Source organism: Pristis pectinata, chromosome 23 (genome assembly GCF_009764475.1).
Source record: "Pristis pectinata isolate sPriPec2 chromosome 23, sPriPec2.1.pri, whole genome shotgun sequence".
Lineage (NCBI taxonomy): Eukaryota > Metazoa > Chordata > Chondrichthyes > Rhinopristiformes > Pristidae > Pristis > Pristis pectinata.
In genome coordinates, this window is record NC_067427.1 from 24451790 (window position 1) to 24475771 (window position 23982).

Below are 23982 nucleotides of genomic sequence, written 5' to 3' on the forward strand. Positions count from 1 at the left end.
ACATTCCACAAACTCCCTCTCCTGAGTACTACCGCCATTCTGGATTTCCCAGTCCACCTTCATGTTAAAATCCCCCATAATTATCTTCACATTGTCACTCTGGCATGCTTTTTCTATCTCAAACTGCAACTTATCGTCCACTTGCTGACTGCTATTAGGGGGCCTATATATGACTGCTACTATTGTCCTTTTACCCTTGCTATTCCTTAGCTCCACCCACAAGGATTCCACCTCCTCTGACCCAATATCCTTCCTTTCTATTGATTTTATATCACTACTAACCATCATGGCCACACCACCCCCTCTGCCTACCCGCCTATCCTTCCTATACACTGTGTACCCCTGGACATTCAGTTCCCAATCACATCCATCATAAAGCCATGACTTGGTGATTGCCACAATGTCATATTTATTAACCTGTAGTTGTGCCACAAGGTCATCTACTTTATTCCTAATGCTACGTGCATTTAAATATAGTACATTTAGTCTGGTATCTGCTATTAATTTTGTCATACTTCTATTGTTCAGCAGATTATCCTGGCTTTCCACCTGTCTATTCTTCTTACCATCTTCACTACATACTACCTTAGACATGTTCCTACATACCTCATCCCCTATCCTAACATTCTGTATCCTAACATCCTGACTTGTTGTACTTCTACTATTCAGCAAATTATCCTGACTTCTCACCTGCCTGTCCTTCTTGCCATCCTCATTGGACTTGTTTCTATAAACTCCCTCCTTTACCTTAGCATCTTGTAACCTAACATCCTGGTTTCCATCCCCCTGCCAGATCAGTTTAAACCCTCCCCTGCAACTAAATATGGACATGGTTGTCAAGGCCTGCATTTATCGCTCATCCAAACCGACTTCTGCATTGAGTGGATTGCTTGGCCATTTCAGAGGTCAATGAAGAGTCAACTACATTGTCGGATCGAGAGTGAGATACAGCTGTCCCAGGGTTATGGACACCCCTACAAATGAACAAGCTCCCATAAGGTTATTAAATTCAAAAGAATGATGTGCATACACGTTTGTTCCTACGCACAGTAAAATAAGCTTCTTCTCTCTCTCCACTTCTGGCAATTGTTCATTCCTATTAGCCTTCTGTGCTTTGATGCCATTCGTTACAATACCGTGGAGGTGTGGTTACCCTATTGAGTGATTTTTGTGTATTTTTTGACTTACGGACAAAATCGACTTCTGGACATCTGTATGAATGGAACCCGTTCGTTACCCAGGGAAGGCCTGTATACTCCAGACTGGGTAAGGATGGCAAATTTCCTTCCTCAAAAGGCATTAGTAAACCAGATGTGTTTATGGTTCATGGTCACTGCCATTGATACTTGCTTCCGATTTGAGATGTATTATTTAAATTTACTTGCCCTCTGCAATTGCAATTCATAAGCTTTATACTCTAGCCCCACTTGGAGATATCCGACAGACTGCTTCACTGCTTGGTCAGGCTGCAGTACAGTTTCCACTCATGTTGATTGCTTCCATGCTGGGTTCAGTACTCAGTCCGGTTCAGTCCCCAGCTGAGGTCATCATTATTCAAAATTAACATATTAGAAATGGAAGTCTTAGAATGGGTTGAATGCTCAATTTACATTGTCGATCAGATTTGCTCATTCAAGGTGCAGGTGGCTCAAGCACAGAAAAGATAAATCCAGGCAATGGCATCAAATTAAAACATGGAAATAGGACATATTTCAAACTTATTTTTCACATGATATGCAATGGACTGACATATAGATCAATGGAAACATGAACCCCGTAAATCCTATGGTTGGGAGGTGTTAATGTTTTTTTCTGGATGAGTGATAGACCACAGAAACATGCCTTTATTACCTAATGGTGGCTTGGCATTCACTCAACACTTGTACCAAAGCAATGGGATTAAGGTAACCTTCAGGACTATAAATTGAAAAGATTTGTATGACTTAGATCGACTTTTATGTCCTGTACTATCGTTATTAATCTTTTTTTTCATAATTTATGAGATCTTTCCCAAAGCCTTTGGCTCCCTATTTGTACCCTCACCCTGGCAATTGAGCTAAGAATTAAAAAAAACCCTGTTTTATTTTTCAAGCTCAGATTCTCTCCACTGAGTCTTGCACTGTGCCTTATACATCTTTGAATGCATCTTGTCTGGCATCAGTTTGAGTAATAATAGTAATTTTAAAGTATTCAGCATTGAATTTTTATAAGCTTGCTGTGCTCGATAAGCATGAGCGATGGCTTGAAATCTTCAAACTTCATACAAAAGGAGGAACTTAAAGAAAAATATAGCGCTTCATACTTTTCTTGTGTCTTATCTGTGTGAAAATTAATTAATACTAATTTCAGCTGAGTTGTATTTAACATAATGGGAATGGAACAAAAGTGTGGCATAAGTCAACAAGATGAATGTAGAGCAGCTGCTTCCCTTAACCACTCGGTTCTTGAACCAACCGGCACAAACCTAATCACTTGGGTTTAGCGACATATGACCAGTTTGATCACCTTGCACTAATATGGACTTTTATTTTGTTCCAATTATGTTCTTCCTTGTAAAAATTATGTATAGTCTATGTTTGACTTGTGAATGCTGCCAACGTGATGCTCTGTGCCTGTGATGCGGCTGCAAATAAGTTTTTCATTGCACCTGTGCATACATGTACTTATGCAGATGACAATAAACTTGACTTTGACTTTGACGCCAGTAAAAATATTGGTGTAAGTTGCTGTTACACACTATTACAAGGATTTCCAGGTTGATGTTTCCAACATTTCTGTGTGCAGTCACAGTCTCTTCTCTGGGAACTGGCTTTGTTAAGTAAATGTATTGTGCAGGCAGTGAGATGTGATTGACATTCCCAAGACCACTGATACTCCCACCCACCCTCCAGCACTGTACTTCCCATCCAACCAAAGCACTAACCTTGCAAATGCAGTCTGCTCTCAGGACTCTGCAGTAGTACTGAACTCACTGAGTCAAGGTTCTCGTAGCTGCTACATCCCAATGGTCCGGTCCGAGTCTCGGTCACCTGAAACACAGACATATTCAACACTATAAGATCAGCTCAATCTCAAACACTCTAGCTAAGGAAAAGTTTAAAATACCCACATGCTTACAAAATAATGATTCTCATTTCTGGTCAAGTGGACTGCTGGAGATCTTTCACACACACCCACACTGCAAGGGCTCCATCCCCACACTTCCACCATTGCTCACCAGTCGTGTCTATCCTCAACACCTCCTCCATGATTATCCTCAACACCAGTTCCCACAAGGCTGCAACCTCAGCCCCTTACTATATTCCCTACACACTCAAGACTGTGTGGTCAAGTTCCACTCTAACTCCACTTACAAGTTTGCAGATGACACCACCATAGTGGGCCAGATCTCAAACAATGATGTGACGGAATACAAGAAGTTGATAGAGAGCCCAGTGGCATGGTTTCAAGATAACAACCTCTCCCTTAATATCAGCAAAATGAAGGAGCTGATCATGGACTTCAGGAAATGGGGTAGTGTAGCACACTCCTGTCTGTATCAATGGTGTTGAGGTGAAGATGGTTGAGAGCTTCAAGTTTCTAGGTGTAAACATCACCAACAATTTGTCCTGGTTCAGTCACTTTGGCTAAGAAAACATAACAATCCCTCTACTTCCTCAGAAGGCTAAGGAAACTTGTCATGTCCCCAATGATTCTTACAAATTTTTATAGATGAACCAGAGAAAGCATCCTTTCCAGATGCATCACAGATTGGTATGTCAACTGGTCTACCCAAGAACTCAAAAAATTGCAGAGAGTTATGAACGCAGCCCAGTCTACAATGCAAACTAGCCTCCCCTCCAATGACTCTGTCTACACTTCCCACTGCCTCGGGAAAGCAGCCAACATAATCAAGGAACCGTCCACCCCACATAACCCCACTCATTCTCTCTTCTCCTCTCTCCCATCAGACAGAAGATACAAAAGCTTGAAAGCACATACCTAGCAGACTCAAGGACAGCTTCTATTCAGACTCTTGAATGGACCTCTCATACGCTAAAGATGAATTCTTGATCTCCCAATAAACCTTGTTGTGGCCCTTGCACTTTATTTGTTTACCTGCCCTGTAATTTCTCTGTAGCTGCTACACTGTATTCTGTACTCTGTTTTCTTTTTACAACCTCAATATACTTATATATGGCATGATCTGCCTGGATGGCAATGCAAACAAAAGCTTTTCACTGTATTTCAGTACACGTGACAATAAAAAAGCAATACCAATACCAATGAATCTCTCCCTTAAGGACTACAATGTTATCTTATTTTGTTGGGTCACAGCTATATCTTGGAATCTGCAAGAATGATTAGGAGGCTTCTTGTCTTGGGGAAATACTAAAAACTATTGAAAGCCAGGCACAAAAGCAGCCGCATTTTCTTATAATAACAAGGTAATTTAATATAGAGAAGAGACAGATAAAATAAAGATTCCTCGGAATTAATCCCAATTCAGCAGCACTATTGAGTCATGTCAGTGTGTTATACATTCCTTGCGGAGTTCATTCCAATGACTTTATCCTGACTAAGGATAAATTTCTAAGGAACAGTATTGGAATGTTTTAGGTTTTGGACTGGATGCATGTTTTATCTCTTCATTCAAGAGCAAACATCTTGTCTATTTTTTCATGTATAATCTTTGTATTTTAAGTCTTTCCTTATTGTGTGGCAGCTTTTTTTTAAACAAGTGTATTTGACCAGTCAAGCCAAAAGCTGTGATTAAACATTGCGTTTGTCCAGTGTTTGACTGACTCTATTTAACATCAGCTTGGCCAACTTAGCCAACACTTTCCCTGCAACTGGTCCAGCTCATCTTAGCAGCTCTGCATGATTGAAGATGGCCAAAATAAAGTGAAGGTGACTGTAAACTTGGAGCAGGTCAAGGAAAAGTAATTAAAGAATTCTTGCTCTTAAGATTTTATTTCAGTTTCAAGGTAGGCTTCGATAATTTTGAACAGAAAAGCAGGGAAATGGATAGAATCTCATTATAGGCAAGTTCCACTTGTGCTCTAAATAGAGAAGATTAATGGCAATGATTTCGCTTTGCAGCTCAAAGCACACAAACAGCTCTGCTCTGCATATATCCAGAACTGTATAGAAACTGGTACCTCTTCCCTCACTGTGAAACAAAACTAGACAGCCACTTTGTTCTGGTAAAGCATGTTTGATAATGAGTGTATTTTATATTCTACCTTCATTAATGTTATCTTAGAAACTGCTGTGTATCAGAGATGCCAGCATAAAGGCGCTACATTGTAATTGAAAGTGAGTATAACATGAGCAGCATGACTGCTAACAGCAGCTTTTTTCGTAACATAATTGTACAAACTACAATACTTCCAATGAGGCAATCGGTTTGCAGGAAAAGAAGTGTTATGTAAATACCAACAGTGAGTCCCAATCGTGCTCTCCCCACCTCCTACCCTCAGGTTTCACGGAACAATTTCCACCACTTAAAAGCTTTGTCTATGATATTGGAGGCTAACAATTGTTGAGATTTACCAAGATGCACTTGGATACAGATCAGATGCAAGCAATTCTGTGCTGGTTAGCACAGCAGATTTTGTACCCAATTGCTTGGCTAGCATTTCGAGGACGACACCCAGGTATAAAACTAATCCTGCAAATCAGACACCTGAATCATCGAAATTTCATGACTTTCACTCTCGGATAATATCTGTAATGGACAGCCTAACCACTGTCCCATTTTTTCATCTGACCAGCAAGTTAATAAATCTACCCCAAGGTGCTGACTTACTGTATAAAGCAAGTGTTGTCAGGTTGGAAAGTTTATGAGGACCAATAAATCGTTTAAGTTCAATCAGATAAAAGGCTACAATTTTACTAGAGAGTTGATGCATGTTTTTCCATATCTATACAGGATACACAGATACAAATTGCAGTTCCGGCATTAAGAATACTTGATGTGAGCTAATCTGTTTTGAACCCTTGAAGGCTTTGTCTTATGAAGTCCAGACACAATGAGAACTGGGTTAAAGCTTCCTTCCTTGAAACCTAACAACTAGAAAATAGTAAGACTTAATTCCATCACACTGGCTGAATTAACTTGAATCTCAGAGGTGAATCTGCAGGACCCTTGAATAGTTAAACATGAAGATAAGATAAAGGAACAAGAGTAGGCCATTGAACCTGCTCCAGTAAAATAAGGCTAATCTTTGACATCAACTCCACTTTCTCACACTATTCCCACATCCCTTAATTAACTTCACATCCAAAATTAAATCAAACTCTTCCTTGAACATAAACTTTGAGCATTCAAAACCCTCTGACAGATATTCAAAGCATTTTGAGTAAATTAGCATTTCTTCATCACAGTTCTAACCATATTGAGGACCATGACCCTCATTTGTAGTTCTCCTAAACAGGGAAATTGCCTTCCTAGCCCCAATCCCATTTGCTCCATGTACAATGTTATATTTTTGACATTTCACTTCACAGTAGAGAATGTACACACAACATCCTCAATCCTTCCTAGCCAAGGAAACTTTTTTTGCACTTCCTCCACTAAGTTACAAAATTGGATGCAATACTCCAGGTGTAGCCAAAACTATTTATATGTTTCTTGTACCATTTCTCCAATATGTAAATGTCCCTGCGGCACCTTATTACTAGCAATGTAGTAATTACACATCACTAGTGAGGCCTCATTTGGAATATTGTGCGCCGTTTTGGGCCCCACATCTTAGGAAGGATGTGTTGACGTTGGAGAGGGTTCAGAGGAGGTTTACGAGGATGATTCCAGGAATGAAAGGGCTTACGTATGAAGAGCGTTTGTCGGCTCTTGGACTGTACTCGCTGGAGTACAGAAGAATGAGAGGGGACCTCATAGCGACATTTAAAATATTGATAGGAAAGGACAGAGTAAATGTGGCTAGGCTGTTTCCCTTGGTGGGTGAGTCCAGGACCAGAGGGCACAATCTTAGAATTAGAGGGTACAGTTTCAAAACAGAGATGAGGAAAAATTTCTTTAGCCAGAGGGTGGTGAATTTGTGGAACTCCTTGCCATGTACAGCAGTGGAGGCCAGATCAGTGGGGGCGTTCAAGGAGGAGATAGATAGATATCTAAATAGTCAGGATATCAAGGGATATGGGGATAAGGCCGGTAATTGGGATTAGAATAGTTTTTTCTTCTTCTTCCCCCATTCCCCATTTCTCATTTCTATTTCCCTTTCCTTGGAGCAGACTCGATGGGCCGAATGGCCTGCTTCTGCTCCCTTGTCTTGTGATCTTGTGACATCAGTAAACATTGGAACTGATTAATCCTTTTTGTTTGGAAAGAATAGTGAAATGTTCAGATGTATAAATATTCCATTGCATCTCTTCTGAAGAGCAAACCAACTCATCTAATTATTTACTTCTCTGCTGTTTGTGGAAGCTCACTGTGCATAAATCGTCTTCCTGGTTTCTTCTTTTTTAGCCGTGAAAATACTTCAAAGATAGTTAATTAGCTGCCAAGTATTTGTGAAGCTATGAGGTCAGGAGACGTGCTGCATTAACGGAAGTATTAATTTATTTCAAATTAATATCAACTACTCCTGCTGTGTGTGACTGGCTTACTTCAAACTAAACTTCCAATGTAGCCAATTTACTTGAATCTCAGAGGTAAATTATGAGAAAAACAATTAAAGAACAGCCCCAAGGTGAGTGTATTTAAAACCTCAATATAATGATCTCTTGGAGTGATGGATGGGGGAGTGGGGTGCATTTACAGAGAATGAGACTTCTCAAAAATCACAGATCTCAGAATGAGTCGGCAGCAACTTTGAATGATTATATAAGTAGGTAAGAAATAGGAGAGGGGTAGGTTACTTGCTTCTTCCAACACACTCCACTATTGAATAAGATCAGGACGTCTTTCACTTCAACTCCAATTTCTCACATTATTCCCACAATTTCCATCACAACAAGTTTTAAAAGTCTTGGTCCAGATATAAATATTGCTTGTAGACGGTGATCTAAACTTATTATTGTTAGTAATTTGTAAACGTTGAATTTGCTGATTATTGCTTTCACTGCAAAAGATGTGACTGTGTGCTTCCAAGTTAAAGATACTACTAACTATGGGGAGGAAAATCATCCTCTGTTGAATATGTCAAATGCATGATTTGGTAGCATATATGAATTGGACTAAATTTCTAAAATTCAGTTCCATTGAAGTTAATGGGGAGCAGTGGGATTGCATTCTTGTCGTGTCCCCTGGGAGTGCCTCGTTGTACAAACAAACTCAGGCCTGCCTTGTACTTGGAGACCATTTGGCAATCTGAGGCGCAGTAGGCTTGCTGCCTTTGGGAGCAGATGATCAAACCAGCAGAAGGAATTCAAGCCCCAACAAGAATCCCCATCACGAAATAAACGTGCAAGAAAATTGCTCTTCATCATAGTTCAATACACACGTCTTACCACATCACTTGTTCTCTCTTAGGCAGTCCCTCAGGATCAAGGATGATTTACTTCCACTCTGGTTCTGTGGGTTCTGTAGCTGATGAAGCCAATATGGGACCCACAGACTCTGCCCCAGGTGGGATAGGAGATGCTTGATGGAACAAATTTGGAGTGTAGTATGGAGGATGGTGCATTCCTTCCAATATTCAGGTTGGGCTTCCGTGTACTGCTGATGAATGGCCTCACAATTCCCAATCCCTTCTGAAGTGCTCTTTCTTCACTTCAAATTGACATGAACCAGGGATTCCCAGGAGTCAGTGGGGGATCTTATACTTTTTCATGGAGGTTTTGGTAACATCACTGAATCTTTTCCTTAGTTTACATGGTAATCTCTTGCCATGCCAGAGATCAGAATTAAGTCAAGCACACAGGTTTAGTATATAAAGCCAAGGATGAGTCCTTCCACCCCAAGTTAATTTTTAACACAGGTTTTAAGTTGCTCTGACCTTGTTTTCAAGTTCTTCAAGCTCAAAGCTTTTATTAAAGGTAACAACAATTGTAGAAAATCTGGCTTTTCACATTCCCTCAGTATTATTGAGACTGTTTGCAAGATCCAACATAGTTGGTTGTGCTATAACAAGAAATAAGCATATTAGATACGATCTTATCAGAGCAATGAGTGGACAGAATCAGATTTAATATTAAGTACTCCATTTTATGCCTCCACAGGTCTTACAAGGCATAAGTATGATTGTAAAATCTTAAAAGCTTATTGCACTTTCTTTTCCTCCTAACAGAGATGCTTTTTCAGAACTCCTCTCCAGCTAGCAACTATTCATCTATGGACAGTCATGGGAGCATTACTGAGCCATGCACAGCTCCAGTGAAAATCTCAGATCATCATCCCTCTGGTCTCGCATCCCTGCTGAGAGATGAAAGAGCTGCAGAGAATCAGAAGATGGAAAAAGGTAGTGAAATGATGAAATAATAAAACCTAATGCCGGATACTCACAGGGGGGATGCAAAGCTACAAAGATCTCTGGGAGAAAAAAAAAGAATGATTTATTTAAAACCCTTCTCTTCCCACAAAGTTCAAGCTTCTTCCCTCCCTGAGAACACTCGGTGTTCGTGTGCCCATGAAGGTTTTGCATTAACATAGATCTTTCATAAATGTCCCGAAGTATTTTGTGGAAAATTAATTATTTTGATGTGTGCTTACTCCGATTCTGCAGGAAAAGATAGCAAGAATTTTCTTAAGGCTCTGCAAAAAAACAATAAATAAATGGTTGGATTGCTTTTTATTCTGGGATTATCTGAGGGGAATGTGTGCCAGGACACTGCATGTAGTCATTGCTGTATTCTACACAATACTGAAAGATATCCTCGGTATCATGAATAAAGCCTCCAGTATTGAATTATCCTGATCTTCTCATTGGCGATCTCTTTCTCCTCATGTTCCATCAAGATCTGATCCTGAACTGTCAAGCATTCTGCATGCTAACCTACTCCCCCTGGATAGATATCTCTGGCCGGGGCTTGTCAGGATACCATAAGTGGGTGTACATCAATGTGATGTCAAGGAATGGATTATTGGTTCTTTTTAGGCTTCCGTATTTAAAAAGAGTGGAGGGGTCAAAGAGAATTTGGCATGAATTGCTGAAAAATAATTGAGTAATTTTCTGCGGAAGAAGAGATTAAAAGATCTCTTGACCTTATTTGGAGCTGAATGAAGAGAACGGGGTTTGTATCACAAACCTGTCACTGCTTTCTTCCTGCTCAAAGGACAGGTAAGAGCCCAGAGGTTTTGAGTTGCAATGGTCTCTCTATCATTTTCATCTCTTTAGGAAGGACTGCAAAACATTGCTCACCATACTGTGAGATCAAGCAGCTGTTAAGATATGGTCCACAATGTTGTGTAATGCCAGGTGCACGCACCAAGCAATTAGACTTCATTTGAAGCTTTGAGTAGCATGATTTATGTGTAAGCATGAATTCAAAACACCAAGGTGAAGGTTGGCATCAACCACTCTCAGCCACAATTACAGACAATTCAAGTACACCAAAACAATTCGAATGAATGATATTGATAGTGCGAGGAATTGCATTCTTACATCTATTTCCTCATTCACCAGAGCATGGAACTTCCTCAATGCTGAGATGCCATGCTTTGGATATCCGCACTGGCCTTCTTTTGGGCCTGCTTCCACCATCACAGAGCACTGCACCTCTGGACCTCTTCAAAAAAAGGGTCTTCCTCTGCCCAGTACCAGGTGGGAGTAATACCAGGCACAGCACTGGGAAGTCTGAACACACTCCTTGTCCTCTCCTGCAGGCATCCCTCCAGAAGGAAGGCTTCAGATCAGCGGCCAAACTATTCTCGGCCACTCTTCCTCTTGGAGCTACTGTGAACCACATGCTAGTTGCCAGTATAACCCCTATCTCCACAACTCTCCAATGAGGAGAACTGACTGAAAGCTGCATTCCTCCAGCCTGAAGCTCACCAAAATGATGACAATTAGGTTGAAGACATCCTGGAGTAAAATTAGCTGACCTTGCCCAACTCTGACTCAGGACTTTTCTTTCTTTAATCATACCACAGGACTTGAGAGCATTAAAAGACACTTGGAAAGATATACGGAGGGGAAAGGTTCAGAGGGATAATGGGCCAAATGTCAGCAAATGGGAGCAGCTTAGATGGGCATCTTGGTCAGAATGGACCAGTTGGACCAATTTCCGTGCTGTATGACTCTACATTGCCTTTTCAATTCATCAGACCACATGAAGGTCATATTGCAGAACCATCTCTGCACTGTTGCTTATGACTGTTGTTTGTGTATGACTGCAATAATTGTACTCTGCTGGAAATGGCTGTCAATGACATGCAATACATCATTAATCCCTTTATTAATCCTGAAAGAAAAACTCCAATCACATAGTCACATATTAAGACAAAACCATAAAATTTGCAGGTTTGTGAATGAATTTGACCTTCAAATCCCTTTCCCTGAATTACATCAAGATTTGTCCCTGGCTGGATGTGTTCACCGTGGTGCAGCTCATAGAGCAGCAGCCAACAGTTCTAGTGACCTGGGCTCAACCCTGACCTCTGGTGCTGTCTGGACAGCATTTGCACATTCTCCACTGTGGCCTCATGTGTTTCCTGCAGGTGCTCCAGTTTCTTCCCACATTCCTCAGATGTGCAGGTCAGTAAGTTAATCAGTCAGTGCAAATTGACCCCAGTGTGTAGGTGAGTGGAAATGTTGGGGCAGTGTGGAATGCGGAGAAAGTAGAACAGGATTAATGAAGGATTAGACTATTGTGTTCAGTTCTGGTCACCTCATTATAGGAAGGATGTGGAAGCTTTAGAGACGGTGCAGAGGGGATTTACCAGGATGCTGCCTGGATTGGAGAGCATGTCTTATGAGGATAGGTTGAGTGAACTAGAGCTTTTCTTTTTGGACTGAAGGGGGATAAGAGGTGACGATAGAGGTGTACAGGATGATAAGAGGCATAGATCTCTTAAATAGCCACATGAATGATAGAGAAGTGGACGTCTATGTGGGAGGGAAGGGTTAGATAGATATTAGAGTAGGATAAAATGTCGGCACATCGTGGGCCGAAGGGCCTGTACTGTGCTGTAATGTTCTATGTTCTATAAATGGGTGCTTGTAGGTCACTGCAGACTCAGTGGATCGAAGAGCCTGTTTCCATGCTGTATGACTCCATGATTCAACCCTTGCAGAACATCCAGAATACCCTGCTAACCCAACTCATTTGCCTGATCTGAAGACATAAGGGACAGCCGATGCTGAAATCCAAAGCAAAAAAACAAACTGCTGGAGGAACTTGAAGGGTTGAGCAGCATCTGTTGGGGAAAAAGGAATCGTCAATGTTTCGGGTCAAAACCCCGCATCAGGACTTGAGACCAGAGAGGGCAAGTAGCCTGTCTAAAGAGGAAAGGGGGAGGGGTGAGTCAGGGGCCAGTTGGTGATAGGTGGACCAAGGAGGGATGAAGGATAATGGGGAGAAGGAGCTGGGTGGTGGAGGGAGACAGGTGAAGTTGGAAGACAGAGGCATGTGGGTGATAGGGGGAAGCAGACATGGCAAACAAAACAGATTGAGCCAGGTGGAGGGAGGAGAGGGTGAAGGTAGAGGCTGGAGGCTGATAAACAGGGACACCAATGCTACCAGCGCTGGAATCTGATAGGTGATAGTCAGAACCATTGAGGGAATGATGAAGGGCAGACAGAACCAGATGGGAGAGGAGATCCGGTGGGTGAAACGTGTGGGTATTGGTGGATGGAACCAGGACGGGGAGGGAGATGAAAATGGGTGATGGGGGCTGGAGGAGGGTTATGGGAAAGGGAACAAAAATGGGAATATCAGAAGTGGATCAGAAAGGGAGAGTGAGCGAGAGAGAGAGAGAGCAAGAGCGAGAGCGAGAGAGAGAGAAGGTAAGGGTCACCTGAAATTGAGAAATTCAATGTTCAAACCACTGGATTGTCGACTACCCAGGCAGAATATAACAACACAGGCAACGTTCTTCTTGTTTGTGTTAGGTCTCACCCTGGCAGTGGAGAAGGCTGAGGATGGACAGGTCAGTGTGGGGTAACACCTCTGTCTCACCCCTCTCCTCTTTATACAGGCTGTCTTCTCTCTCCACCTTCAGTCCTGATGCATGAACTTGATCTGAAGCGTCAACAATTCCTCCTCCCCCACCCCCTCACGGATGCTGCTTAACCTGTTGAGTTTCTCCAGCAGTCTGTTTTTAGCGCCTGATCTGAAGGCCATATAAACAACCAGCTGGTTTTCCCTAATGATTTATATCTCTTCAGTTGCTTGGGGCAACTCGAACCATTCCCATTCTGTTATTCATGGGTTGCAACAAGAATGGTTATGTGCTCTCAACTGCCTCCAGCCAGCTGAGTTGTGAAGAGACCTCCCACCTTGTAGATCCATGGCCTAAAAGTAATTCAGGAGTGATGAGATGCTTTACTATGTGCGGCCATCATTCAGTTTACGGGATTGGCATTTTTACTCCCTATGGGAATTTTTACTGCAGTGCTTAAGCAACACACTGCACAGACTATAACTCACCAGCATAACCTTGTTACAACAGTCTGTTTCTGCATTGTAAAAGTGCTGAGGATCCTGAAAAGTCAGTTAAGGTGAAATGATTACGGTACAGAAGCAATGAAAACAATATTTTACTTCTGATGAAATAAAAGGTCTTCAGTTACAGCATTTCCATAAATCTATTCAAATTGCACAAAAATTCAGAATTCTATATTGCTGCAAAAGCTCAAAATGAATACAAGGTTAATGGCAGGACTCTCGGCAGTATGGAGGAACTGAGGGATCTTGGGGTCCACGTCCATAGATCCCTCAAGGTTGCCACGTAGGTCGATAGGTTTGTTAAGAAGGTGTATGGAGTGTTGGCCTTCATTAGCTGGGGTATTGAGATCAAGAGCTGCGAGGTGATGTTGCAACTCAATAGAACTCTGGTCAGACTACACTTGGAGTATTGTGTTCAGTTCTGGTTGCCTTATTATAGGAAAGATGTGTAAGCCTCAGAGACAGTGCAGAGGAGATTTACCAGGATGTTGCCTGTATTGGAGAGCATGTCTTATGAGGATAGGTTAAGCGAGCTCGTGCTTTTCTCTTTGGAGAGGAGGAGGATGAGAGGTGACTTGATAGAGGTGTCCAAGATGATAAGAGGCATAGATCGAGTGGACAGTCAGAGACTTTTTCCCAGTGCGACAATGGCTAACACGAGGTGATTGGAGGAAGGTATAAGGGAGATGTCAGGGGTAAGTTATTTTTACACAGAGAGTGGTGGGTGCGTGGAACGCACTGCCTGCAGAGGCTGTGGGGGCAGATACATTTAAGAGACTCTTAGATTGACAGATGAATGATAGAAAAGTAGGGGGCTATGTGGGAGGGAAGGGTTAGATAGATCTTAGAGCAGGATAAAATGTCAGCACAATGTTGTGGGCTGAAGGGCCTGTACTGTGCTGTAGTGTTCTATGTTCTATGAATTTAAATACCTGAGCCTCAACTAATATGGAGGCCTTTTTACCACCAAGGATGACATGTTCTATATTTTTTGGAATCAATGGATAATTTAACTTGGACTATTGATGCTTTATTGGATAAGGTAGAAAACACCACAAGATTGACCAGTGAATAAGACAGCAGGGCAATCTGGTCCCCTTTTTTTTATCCCATGGATGTTGCTGCAATAGAAGTTTGATTTATTACACTGTGCATGTTTCACTTCTATATAATGGCTGGATTGTCACAGGGAGATACAGCATGGAAACAGGCTCTTTGGCACTGAGTCCACACTGACCATCAAGCACAGAGTTTACACTGACCCTACCCCAGCCCATCTTATTCTCCTCACATTCCCATCAGCTCTCGCCTCAACCCCCCCACATTCATCTACTCATCTAAACCAGAGGCAATTCAAAGTGGTCAATTAACCTACCAACCCTCATGTGTTTAGGGAGTGGGTGGAAACCAGAGCACCCAGAAGAAAGCAAGAGTCACAGAGAGAACACAGGCCGCCCCTGAGCTCAGGATGGGACTCGAGTCGCTGGTGCTGAGACAGCGGTACTACTACCGGCACCACTGTGCCACCCCCTAAATTGGTAGCCTTTAGCTAATGGTTCTGTGGGGAAATTTAGATAGATAGATAGATCAAGGAGTTATACAGGAAAGAAACAGCCTGTCCAGCCCACTGAATCCATGCCAACCATTACATTACATTTTAGACGATTTCCCATACTAATCCCATTTTATTCTTCTCACAACGATGGTCAAACGTGGAAGACCAAGACGACGTGAAAGTCAGGCAGCACCACATCTGATGTCCCTATCTGCCAACGGACTCACCAGCGAATCCAACAATGGAGCACCAACGTGCTAAAGGAGGAAGTAGTTCGTCTTTCACACTTTCTCATCGGCCCTCAGCTTTACACTGGCTGCCTCATGTAAGAAACACAACCCCTTTCATTTGAATGGAGCTAATGACCCCATACAAAAAAAAAGTTAAGTGTGAGTAAATGATTTAGTTACTCTATTTCATTTTAATTATTTGCTCAAGCGTCACTAAGTGGTGAACCTCAGGTAGTTTCGCCCAGAATCATACATGACATTCAGGGAGTCACCCGTAAATGTTGTGTTTCCCAGGGCTTCAGAATGGTAATCACAAGTGAGTTCATGACTCACACAAAAGGGAGCACAGGCTTACCTCTCCTCCCCCACCATGGTGAGAATTCAACAAGATTCACTGCTTCAAGTGTTGAACCTGAAGTGGATTTACCAAACCAGGAGTGGTGGCTTGGAAACAACAGTGGACCAATAAGGCCTGGACATCACAAGGCAGAGGTGGGCTCCCCAGAGGAAGCATTGGTTTGCTCAGTTTCCTTCCCCACAAAAGAGCACCAAGATCATGGAGATATCTGGTTCATCAATGAGGGTCAGTAATGGACTGGCCGATAGGGATTCAGGTAAAAATGGGCTCTTTAACTTTAACTTCACCTTCCTGCTAAGAATTACTTCTAACATAAGAAGTAGAAGCAGCAGAAGGCCATTCTGCACCTCGCGCATGATGCACCATTCAGTAAAGCCATGGCTATCTTTTACCACATTGGTACTTAGCTGCACTCACTCCAAATCCTTTGATTCCTTTAATACCTAACAATCTATTAATCTCTGCCTTGTGCACTCTCAGCAACTGATCCTCCAACAGCCCTCACTACCGTCCATGTGAAGACATTTCTTCTCATCTCCATCCTGAATGGCCATCCCATATTTGGAGATTACAATCCTTGGTTCTAGACAACCACCTGATCTAGGGGAAATATTAGCTTAGTATTTATCGCATAAAGCCTCGTAAGAATTTTAATGGAATCATTTCTCATTCTTCTAAATTAAAGAATTGGCTTAGCTTGCTTAATCTGTCCTTGTACGCCAAGCCCACCAAACCAGGGATCTGTCTGCACTGCTTGCAAATATGTAGTTTCATCTGCAAATATTCACACTCCAATTTCACTGCAGTGATGTCAGGCATTTTGATTTACATCACTGCAAACAAGTTGCATCATTTAAATGAGGGCCTGTGAATCAATTATTCATTATATGTATTTCTGTTTGGGTTTGGCAAACGACTTAGCACCACAAATCAACCACAACTGAATTCCTAAACCTTTATCTTCTGCTTCACAGAGGAAGGTTGACAGCCAAAGTGTGGCATTATTGGTAGTTCTGCCAGAGCTAACCAGAAGATATTTAAACTATCTCACCCATAGATGGCAGCCCAATTCAACTATCAAATCAACCCGAAAGTCAAACTTTGGATTTGAACATTGTTCAAAGCTTTGCAGTTTTTGAAATGAGAAGTTATTTGACTAATTTTCCATCTTAATCCTGCCACCAAGACAATAAATATCACCCCTGCACAGGGTTGGAGTGCTGGCATTGAAATGACTCGCTCCACCACACACTTTGCGAGACAATATCTTGATTCAGTAGTTGTGTTGGTTTGGGCTTTCTTCCATTTGGGCTTAAATAGAATTCTCAAACCAAGTAAATGTTCTCGAGAGGGGTTGAAAATTCCAAAGATTCTTATTCACCAGCTGAAAGCTTGGAGGAGCAAAACCCTGTCCAGAACCATGCTTTGAAGAGATCATCTCCTGGTGTGTTGGACCAGATGAATGAACAATGTGGGTTGAAAATGGCTGAAAGGCCACAGCAGTATTCCCTATGAGGTATAAATAGAATAAACTGACACAGCTCCATGCCAATCTATGGACAAAAGTGCAATCTAGAAAAGGCCCAGTAAACAAGATATTGAATTTTTTTTAAATGCAGAAGCAGGAAAAATGAAATAAACACTGAAAATGGTAGAAATGCCCAGGAGAACAGACAGCATCTATGGAGAGAGAGAGACAATTAAAGTTTCAGGTCAAAGACTCTTCATCAGAACCTTCATCTATTCTGATGCAGTTGTCAACTTGAAATGTCAACTCTGTTTCTCATTCTACAAATGCTGCCTGACCTGCTGACTGTTCCTAACATTCTCTGTTTTTTATTTCAATAAATAAGACAGTTGTTTGAAAAAAAATCCTTCTGTTTTTTTATTGATGGAGCTGGTCATCCCCAATCAACAGAATTTTTTGTTTCTCTGATTAATACTAAAGGCTTGTGACTCATCAGAACTCACATCAGCTCCAAGCAGGTGAAAGTTCCATTGAGGTCCACATGGATGGAATACTCAGGGTATCTTATCCTAACACCCCCCCCCCCCCTTGAAGTAATGGGGGCAGAAAATTCACAACCTCTCACTAAAATATTTTTTAACATTTCAATCAAGCCAGAATCCTGAAAGAAAATAATTTTCATTCTTGGCATGATTAGCAAATATCCTCATGTCAATAACCATTTAGAAACTGATTGAAGGCCCCATTGGTTGTTCCCTGGGCTTAATTGCTTATACCCTCTTGAAGCAATGTTCCACAAAATGAGATTATTGAAATAGAATTCAAATAAAGACTTGCATTTATACAGCACCTTTCATATTTCTTTCAGGATATTCCAAAATGTTTTACAGCCAGTTACGGGCATTTGGTGTGAAGATACTGTTTTCATGTACAAAACATTATTAACTCATGGCTAATTCCAATATCCCACACTCACCGCCACACCCATCCTTCCCCACCTCCCTCACTGCCCAGAGCACAAATTCAAGCCCATGATCTTTGTATATTAAACCAATCAATCTATCTTTCTTGGTGCCCATACTATTTTGCATTGAAAATAATTGTAATACATGGTGTGATTTTGGCAATGGACAGGACTGCTACAGTGAAGTACCATTTGCCAAAGAATCACTTGAAGAAGAACTGGGAGCATTCTTGGTGTCCTGACCAACATCACCAAAAAATATATGTTTTGCCAATCGTAACCTTTCAGTGGTTGTGGTGAAAATGGCTGTTTTGTTTGCCTACATAATCATGCTGAAGTTATTTATTGCAAGTGAATCACTTTGAGACATTACAGAGAGCTGCAATGTGTTGACAGGTTAATAGCTTTGTTATAAGAGCATCAGTTGGCACGATCCTTCAGTTCCAGTGGTTGTTGATACATGTCCTCAAACATTCTTACCATGCTGACTCAGAGTACAATGTTGGTATTCTGTGCTTTAGAAACTACTTGCTCCATTTACTGTCAATCTCATTGGACAGGGTACTTTCATGTTGCGAACACAGGCCTGGCAAGAAATCGTTCCAGGTCTGTGCTTATCCAATCTCATAAAAATATATTGGGCACAGGACGGGCAAATAAAATTCAAACCCACCAAACATTCCTGTCTAATTTATGCACATTTCTCAAGCCTCAACTTTTTCATTTACAATCAGCAAGTAATATTCCTGATGAATTCTGCAGTTTCATAAAACTGTACCTACCTTCATTTAATGCTGTTTGCAAATGATGAGCTACCAAATAAGTATTAACTCTACATGTCTGCATGAAGGATATTCATGCTGGGAGCAATCCATCATTTTCATCATGAGCATCCAATTTGAATTGCTCTTTGTCTTCATGCATATCGTAAACTTTCTCTGCATCAACATTGGATTAACAGTTCTTCCGTGTTTTTTTGTCCTTTTCCTCTTTAAAACTGCAATCAGCAAGGCTTCACTTGAACAGGGATTCATCCAATCAATCCACTAATGGTCGCACTGCATAATTTAGCAGACACTGCACCAGAACTGCAGAGAAGGCGGACAACTGGATCACGCAGATTTCTGTTGTCCATCTTGAGTTCTCTGGTCCAGTTTGGAGTCTACAAGTCATGTACTTGCACAATTGTGCATCTGCTGTGCTGGGCTTAATCAGCCAAGATGGTGTTACGAACACAAATTAAAAATAACTGCAGCAATCCAGATTCTAGTGCAAAAATAAATTCCTGGTAACTGAAGAGCAATCATTTCAACAAGCAACACTCAACCACAAACTTCGCTTACAAACAGTGATTGCGTTTCACACCAATTCCCTGTTTCTGAAGTGCTTCGGGGCACTCTAAGGCACAAGATGAAACAGTAATTTTCATCTGGGCCTCACTTTCCTTCTCAAACCACTTTGCTGTTCTTGAAAGCAAATACCTGTTGATTTAAAATAGTATTCGCTTTTCGGTTGGATGACATCACTCAGCATATCAATATTTAACGCATGAAAATGTGATTTGAATATCAAAATATGCATGTCTACCTTGAAACAAACTATTTTCATTACCAAAATAAAGACAAATTGCAAATTTGGCTAAGTGCCAAATGACCTGAACCACAGTGAAACCCACTGTGCGACTCCTAACTGAACTGATAAACACTTCACTGTGTTATTATGATGTAGCCACAAAGTATATATTCAGCCAATAATAAGTTATCATTATCTACCCTTGCTGTCAGGGTGTAGAAAAGTGCTTTTCATATCCAGAAAGCTGAACAAACACAACACGAACATCAGTGCTCGGTTGAGCTTTTCAACAGATGCAACGTTTGTAAACCAAAACATGCTGTCATTATACCCCTTGTGCAGCAAAAACCATTATCTTTCTCAGCAGATGCCAAGCAATATAGTATGCACAGGCAATTGGCAGCTGGATTAACCATTTTTTGCTGTGTCAGGGCAAAAGGGGATTTCAATTACAAATGGAAATAAGTATCAATTACAGTTAGCACTTACCTTATAAGTGGCAGAAGAAGAATTAATTGCACAATGAATCAGGGTTAAAACAACAACTACCCATTCAGGAGATTAAGATGATGGAAGATGGGTCAAACTCACCATTCACCTCAGGGACCCGGGTCCTAATACAGGTTGAATTGATTGCTTTTCCTTCCTCAGAAGGCTATATAATTGCACATGGCATGACGATTAAGTCCTAATTCAGTATCTCATGGGCATACATTGCTTGCATAAAATTCAATGACAGTGCAATTTTAATTAGCATCTGAAAGACTGTCTCAGACACTTGAAGATCCAGATATATGCTGTGTGCAACGGAATACTGTAATGTCTGGCTTGTCTGAAAATTGAGTTAAGGTAAATTGTAGTTTAGAGGAGATTTATTTCAGCATTAACAATTTAAGCAACCAGCTTATTTAACCATCCATCTCATTACATCGACAAATCATCATTGTGGGCTCTAACCCACCTTTTTCCCTTCCATTGGAAATTACTGCACATTTCCCTATTTATAAAAGGTCAAAAGGAAAAATACTCAAAAACAATTGTGTTCTTGCATCACCGCTCTATAAACCTACTTACCTAATCACATCATTCCATGGAATATTTGAATAATATTCTACCTTTTTGTTTATAAACCTGTCCCTAGAAAGATACTATTCAACCTGATCATACGGTCTTGATGCTGAAGTCAAAATGTCTTCACTTTCTATGGCATTGCTGTCTCTATTGCACACACATTACCTGGTCGTGATCCTGTCTCAGATGAAGGTAGCCTCCATGGAAGAAAATATTAGATAGTTTTTAATATAATTTATCACCTCCATTAGTGTGCATTCTATTGCTGCATGAACCACAACTGGAGCCAAACCGAGGAAATGGTTTTGAATTTGGGTGTTGGATGTTCAATGCTTACAAAAATATTGGGTTGCTTTTTAATGGCTCACCGTTAAATGGATGGGTAAAAGTATCAGCAAATATATAACTCAGCTTTCAGAACAGGATGGTCCCACACTTGGCTTGGCCGACGTAATTAACTGTCGTCGGAGGCTACACCTCCCTGCCTTAGAAAGGGGAGGAATTAATCACAATGCTCCTGATTACCTTCCAATCATTCACACCGGAGTCCATTGAAGTGGACAAGGCCCAATTGGAATCTGTTACAAGGGATACATCAAATCATTTTTTACCCATCTTCACCATCGCTGGATTGTAAAGCATGATTTTGTCAAGTTTTACCGCAAAAGAATATCTGGAGTTTTTGCTGAAAAATAGATCTCAAGATGCAATCACCTGAGGACATTCCAAACACTATGGATGCAGCTGTCTTATCAGTGCCAATTTTGGTTAATGGAATCTTGAAGGGAGTTTTGACTTCAGGGAGTTAGAGCTGTAACACTTCAGTTTGTTCTATGTGCAATTCTCTTTTCTCCAACAATAATAATTAATTTCAATCCACTTGCCACTTTCCAATTCAATTTATTAATATTTCTTTCCATGCCACTTCGTGAGGTTATCTGAATAATTTTGCAATTCATTTAGGCTACTTTACACATAAAACAATCTTATTATATGCTGGAGGGAACAAGAAAAGATAACAAAAAAGCTTGACTGTAGCAAAGTTATATTGCACTTATATAACTCGTCACTCTGTGCTAAGCTGTATGAAGAAATGGATTAGTAACCTCAAAGAGAATTGCTATTTATGCCCAAAAGGCTTTAGAAAAAAAAAACATGATAAAATTTAATAACTTTCTTGTACCTTCCCAAGTATTATTTACCCCACACTTGGTTGTTATACCACTCTTCTGTACACTGACTTGAATAGAGGTCATTGTTGAATCTCCTGTGTTGCTGACATGCAGGCTCCAAACTATTTAAGTGATTTTAAACATTTCTTTTGATACTTGAGACTGATTTGTTGTAGATTTATTCAAGTTTTTGGAGTTAATTTTCTGCCCTGTTATTGTTACAAACATTAAACTTGAATTTCAAAGTGACTCATTTGATTTAATTGGCTATGAAAGAACATCTTTCCTTTTCCTTGGCAATGTTCCATTTGCCCATGGTGAGTGGAGTGGGATAACTGTGCAATTCTGGTACGTATGGAATCACAGAGCAGCAGACTTGTTGGAGGGAGGTTCAGAGAACATGAGTCTCACTATGATGCCTTTGAAATGTTGCTGTTTTCCTCCAGATTAAATGGTTGGTTGGGTCCTGGCCTGAAGAGTGTTCAGATTCCCTCAGTGCCTTAGACTAAATCAGTGCAGCATGCAACTGGACTGACAACATCTCACCCAACAACCATGAAGAGGTCATAGACTCGTACAGCACAGAAATAGGCTCCTCAGTCCACTGTTCACACAAATCTTTATTCACTCACTAAAGCTAATCTGACACTAATCCCATTTTATTTTGGAGACAGACAGCACAGAAACAGGCCCTTTGGCCCAACTGGTCCATGTTGACCAGGATGCCCATCTAAGCTCGTCCCATTTGCCCACGTTTGACCCATATCCTTCTAAACCTTTCCTAACCGTAAACCTGTCCAAGTGTCTTTTAATTGTTGTTACTGTACCTGCCTTTGCCATTTCCTCTGGCAACTCATTCCATATACTGACCACTTTCTGGGTGAAAAGGTTGCCCCTCAGGTTCCTATTAAATCTCTCCCCTCTCACCTTAAACCAATGCCCTCCAGTTCTTGATTCCCCAACCCTGCAAAAAAAACTGGGTGCATTCTTTTTCCAAAAGCAGTGTTGGAAACAAAGAACCAATCCAAGACCCTTCCTTCAAGAGGTGAACACAACCACAAATGTTCAGAAGACACCCTTCAACATCCATCAACTGCTTCCAGATTCAACCTCTCACCTACACACGAGGGGCAATTTACAGGGGCCGATTAACCAACCAACCGCACGTCCTTGGTCCGTAGACGGAAACAGGAGCACCCAGAGGAAATCCACAGTCACAAAGACAACAGCAGCAGTGGTCAAAGATCAAAAGCAGGTCACTAGCTAGCAGCTCTACTAGCTGTTACACTGTGCCGTTCCACATGTGCCTGAGACCAGCAGGACAAAAGGAGCTGAGTAAATCTACCAGTTGAAACTGCAAGCTTACAGATCCACCCAAGTTGATGAGTGCCTCTCTGTGGCTTAAGTTCCACTGTCCCTTAGGAACTCCACCAAGCAGTTCCTTTGATCTAGCTATTGCCCAACAGCATTTTGAGGACAGTAACATATTGCATCAGTATCTCGAGACCTGTGCAAAGGATCCAGAGACAAGAATTCAAATCCTTTTAAGGTAGCTGGGGAATTTAAATAATAAAATAAGACTGGAATTGAACAAAAAACATGCTATCGGTGATGACAACCATGAAAATGCCAGTGTGTTGTAAAAATTGGCTCGTTCATCAATGTTCTTCAAGGAGGGAAATTTACTGTTCTTACTTGGTCTGTGACTTCTGACCCATCAATGTGGTTGATTCTCAACTATCCTCTGAAATGGCCACTCAGTTCAGGGGACAATTAGGGATGGACAATAAATGCAGACTTTGCTGGAGCCATCCACAACCCATAAACATACACAAAAAAGTTAAGTGCTGGAATTCCCCCTCACTGTTCAATTAGCAGGAATATTGATAACCTATCTTTAGGCATGTTACAGGCACATCTGCATAGAAACATTATATCCTATTAAAAGCATTTGCTACTTCAAAATAGTACGACTAGAACAAAGGAAGAATTAATATTAAGAGTTCGTCAGCCGTCCGCCAGGAACTAATGTGGGATTTGC

General features: G+C 41.2%; 1 protein-coding gene across 1 annotated transcript in view; it reads right to left on the minus strand.

The window, feature by feature from the left end:
* The window catches only part of brinp1 (bone morphogenetic protein/retinoic acid inducible neural-specific 1), a 286924-nt gene that overhangs the window by 37631 nt on the left and 225311 nt on the right, over positions 1–23982 (minus strand). The window contains exon 6 of the mRNA XM_052037091.1: positions 2924–3029. Within this exon, the coding sequence (XP_051893051.1) occupies positions 2924–3029 (106 nt within the window). The remainder of the gene's footprint in view (positions 1–2923; positions 3030–23982) is intronic.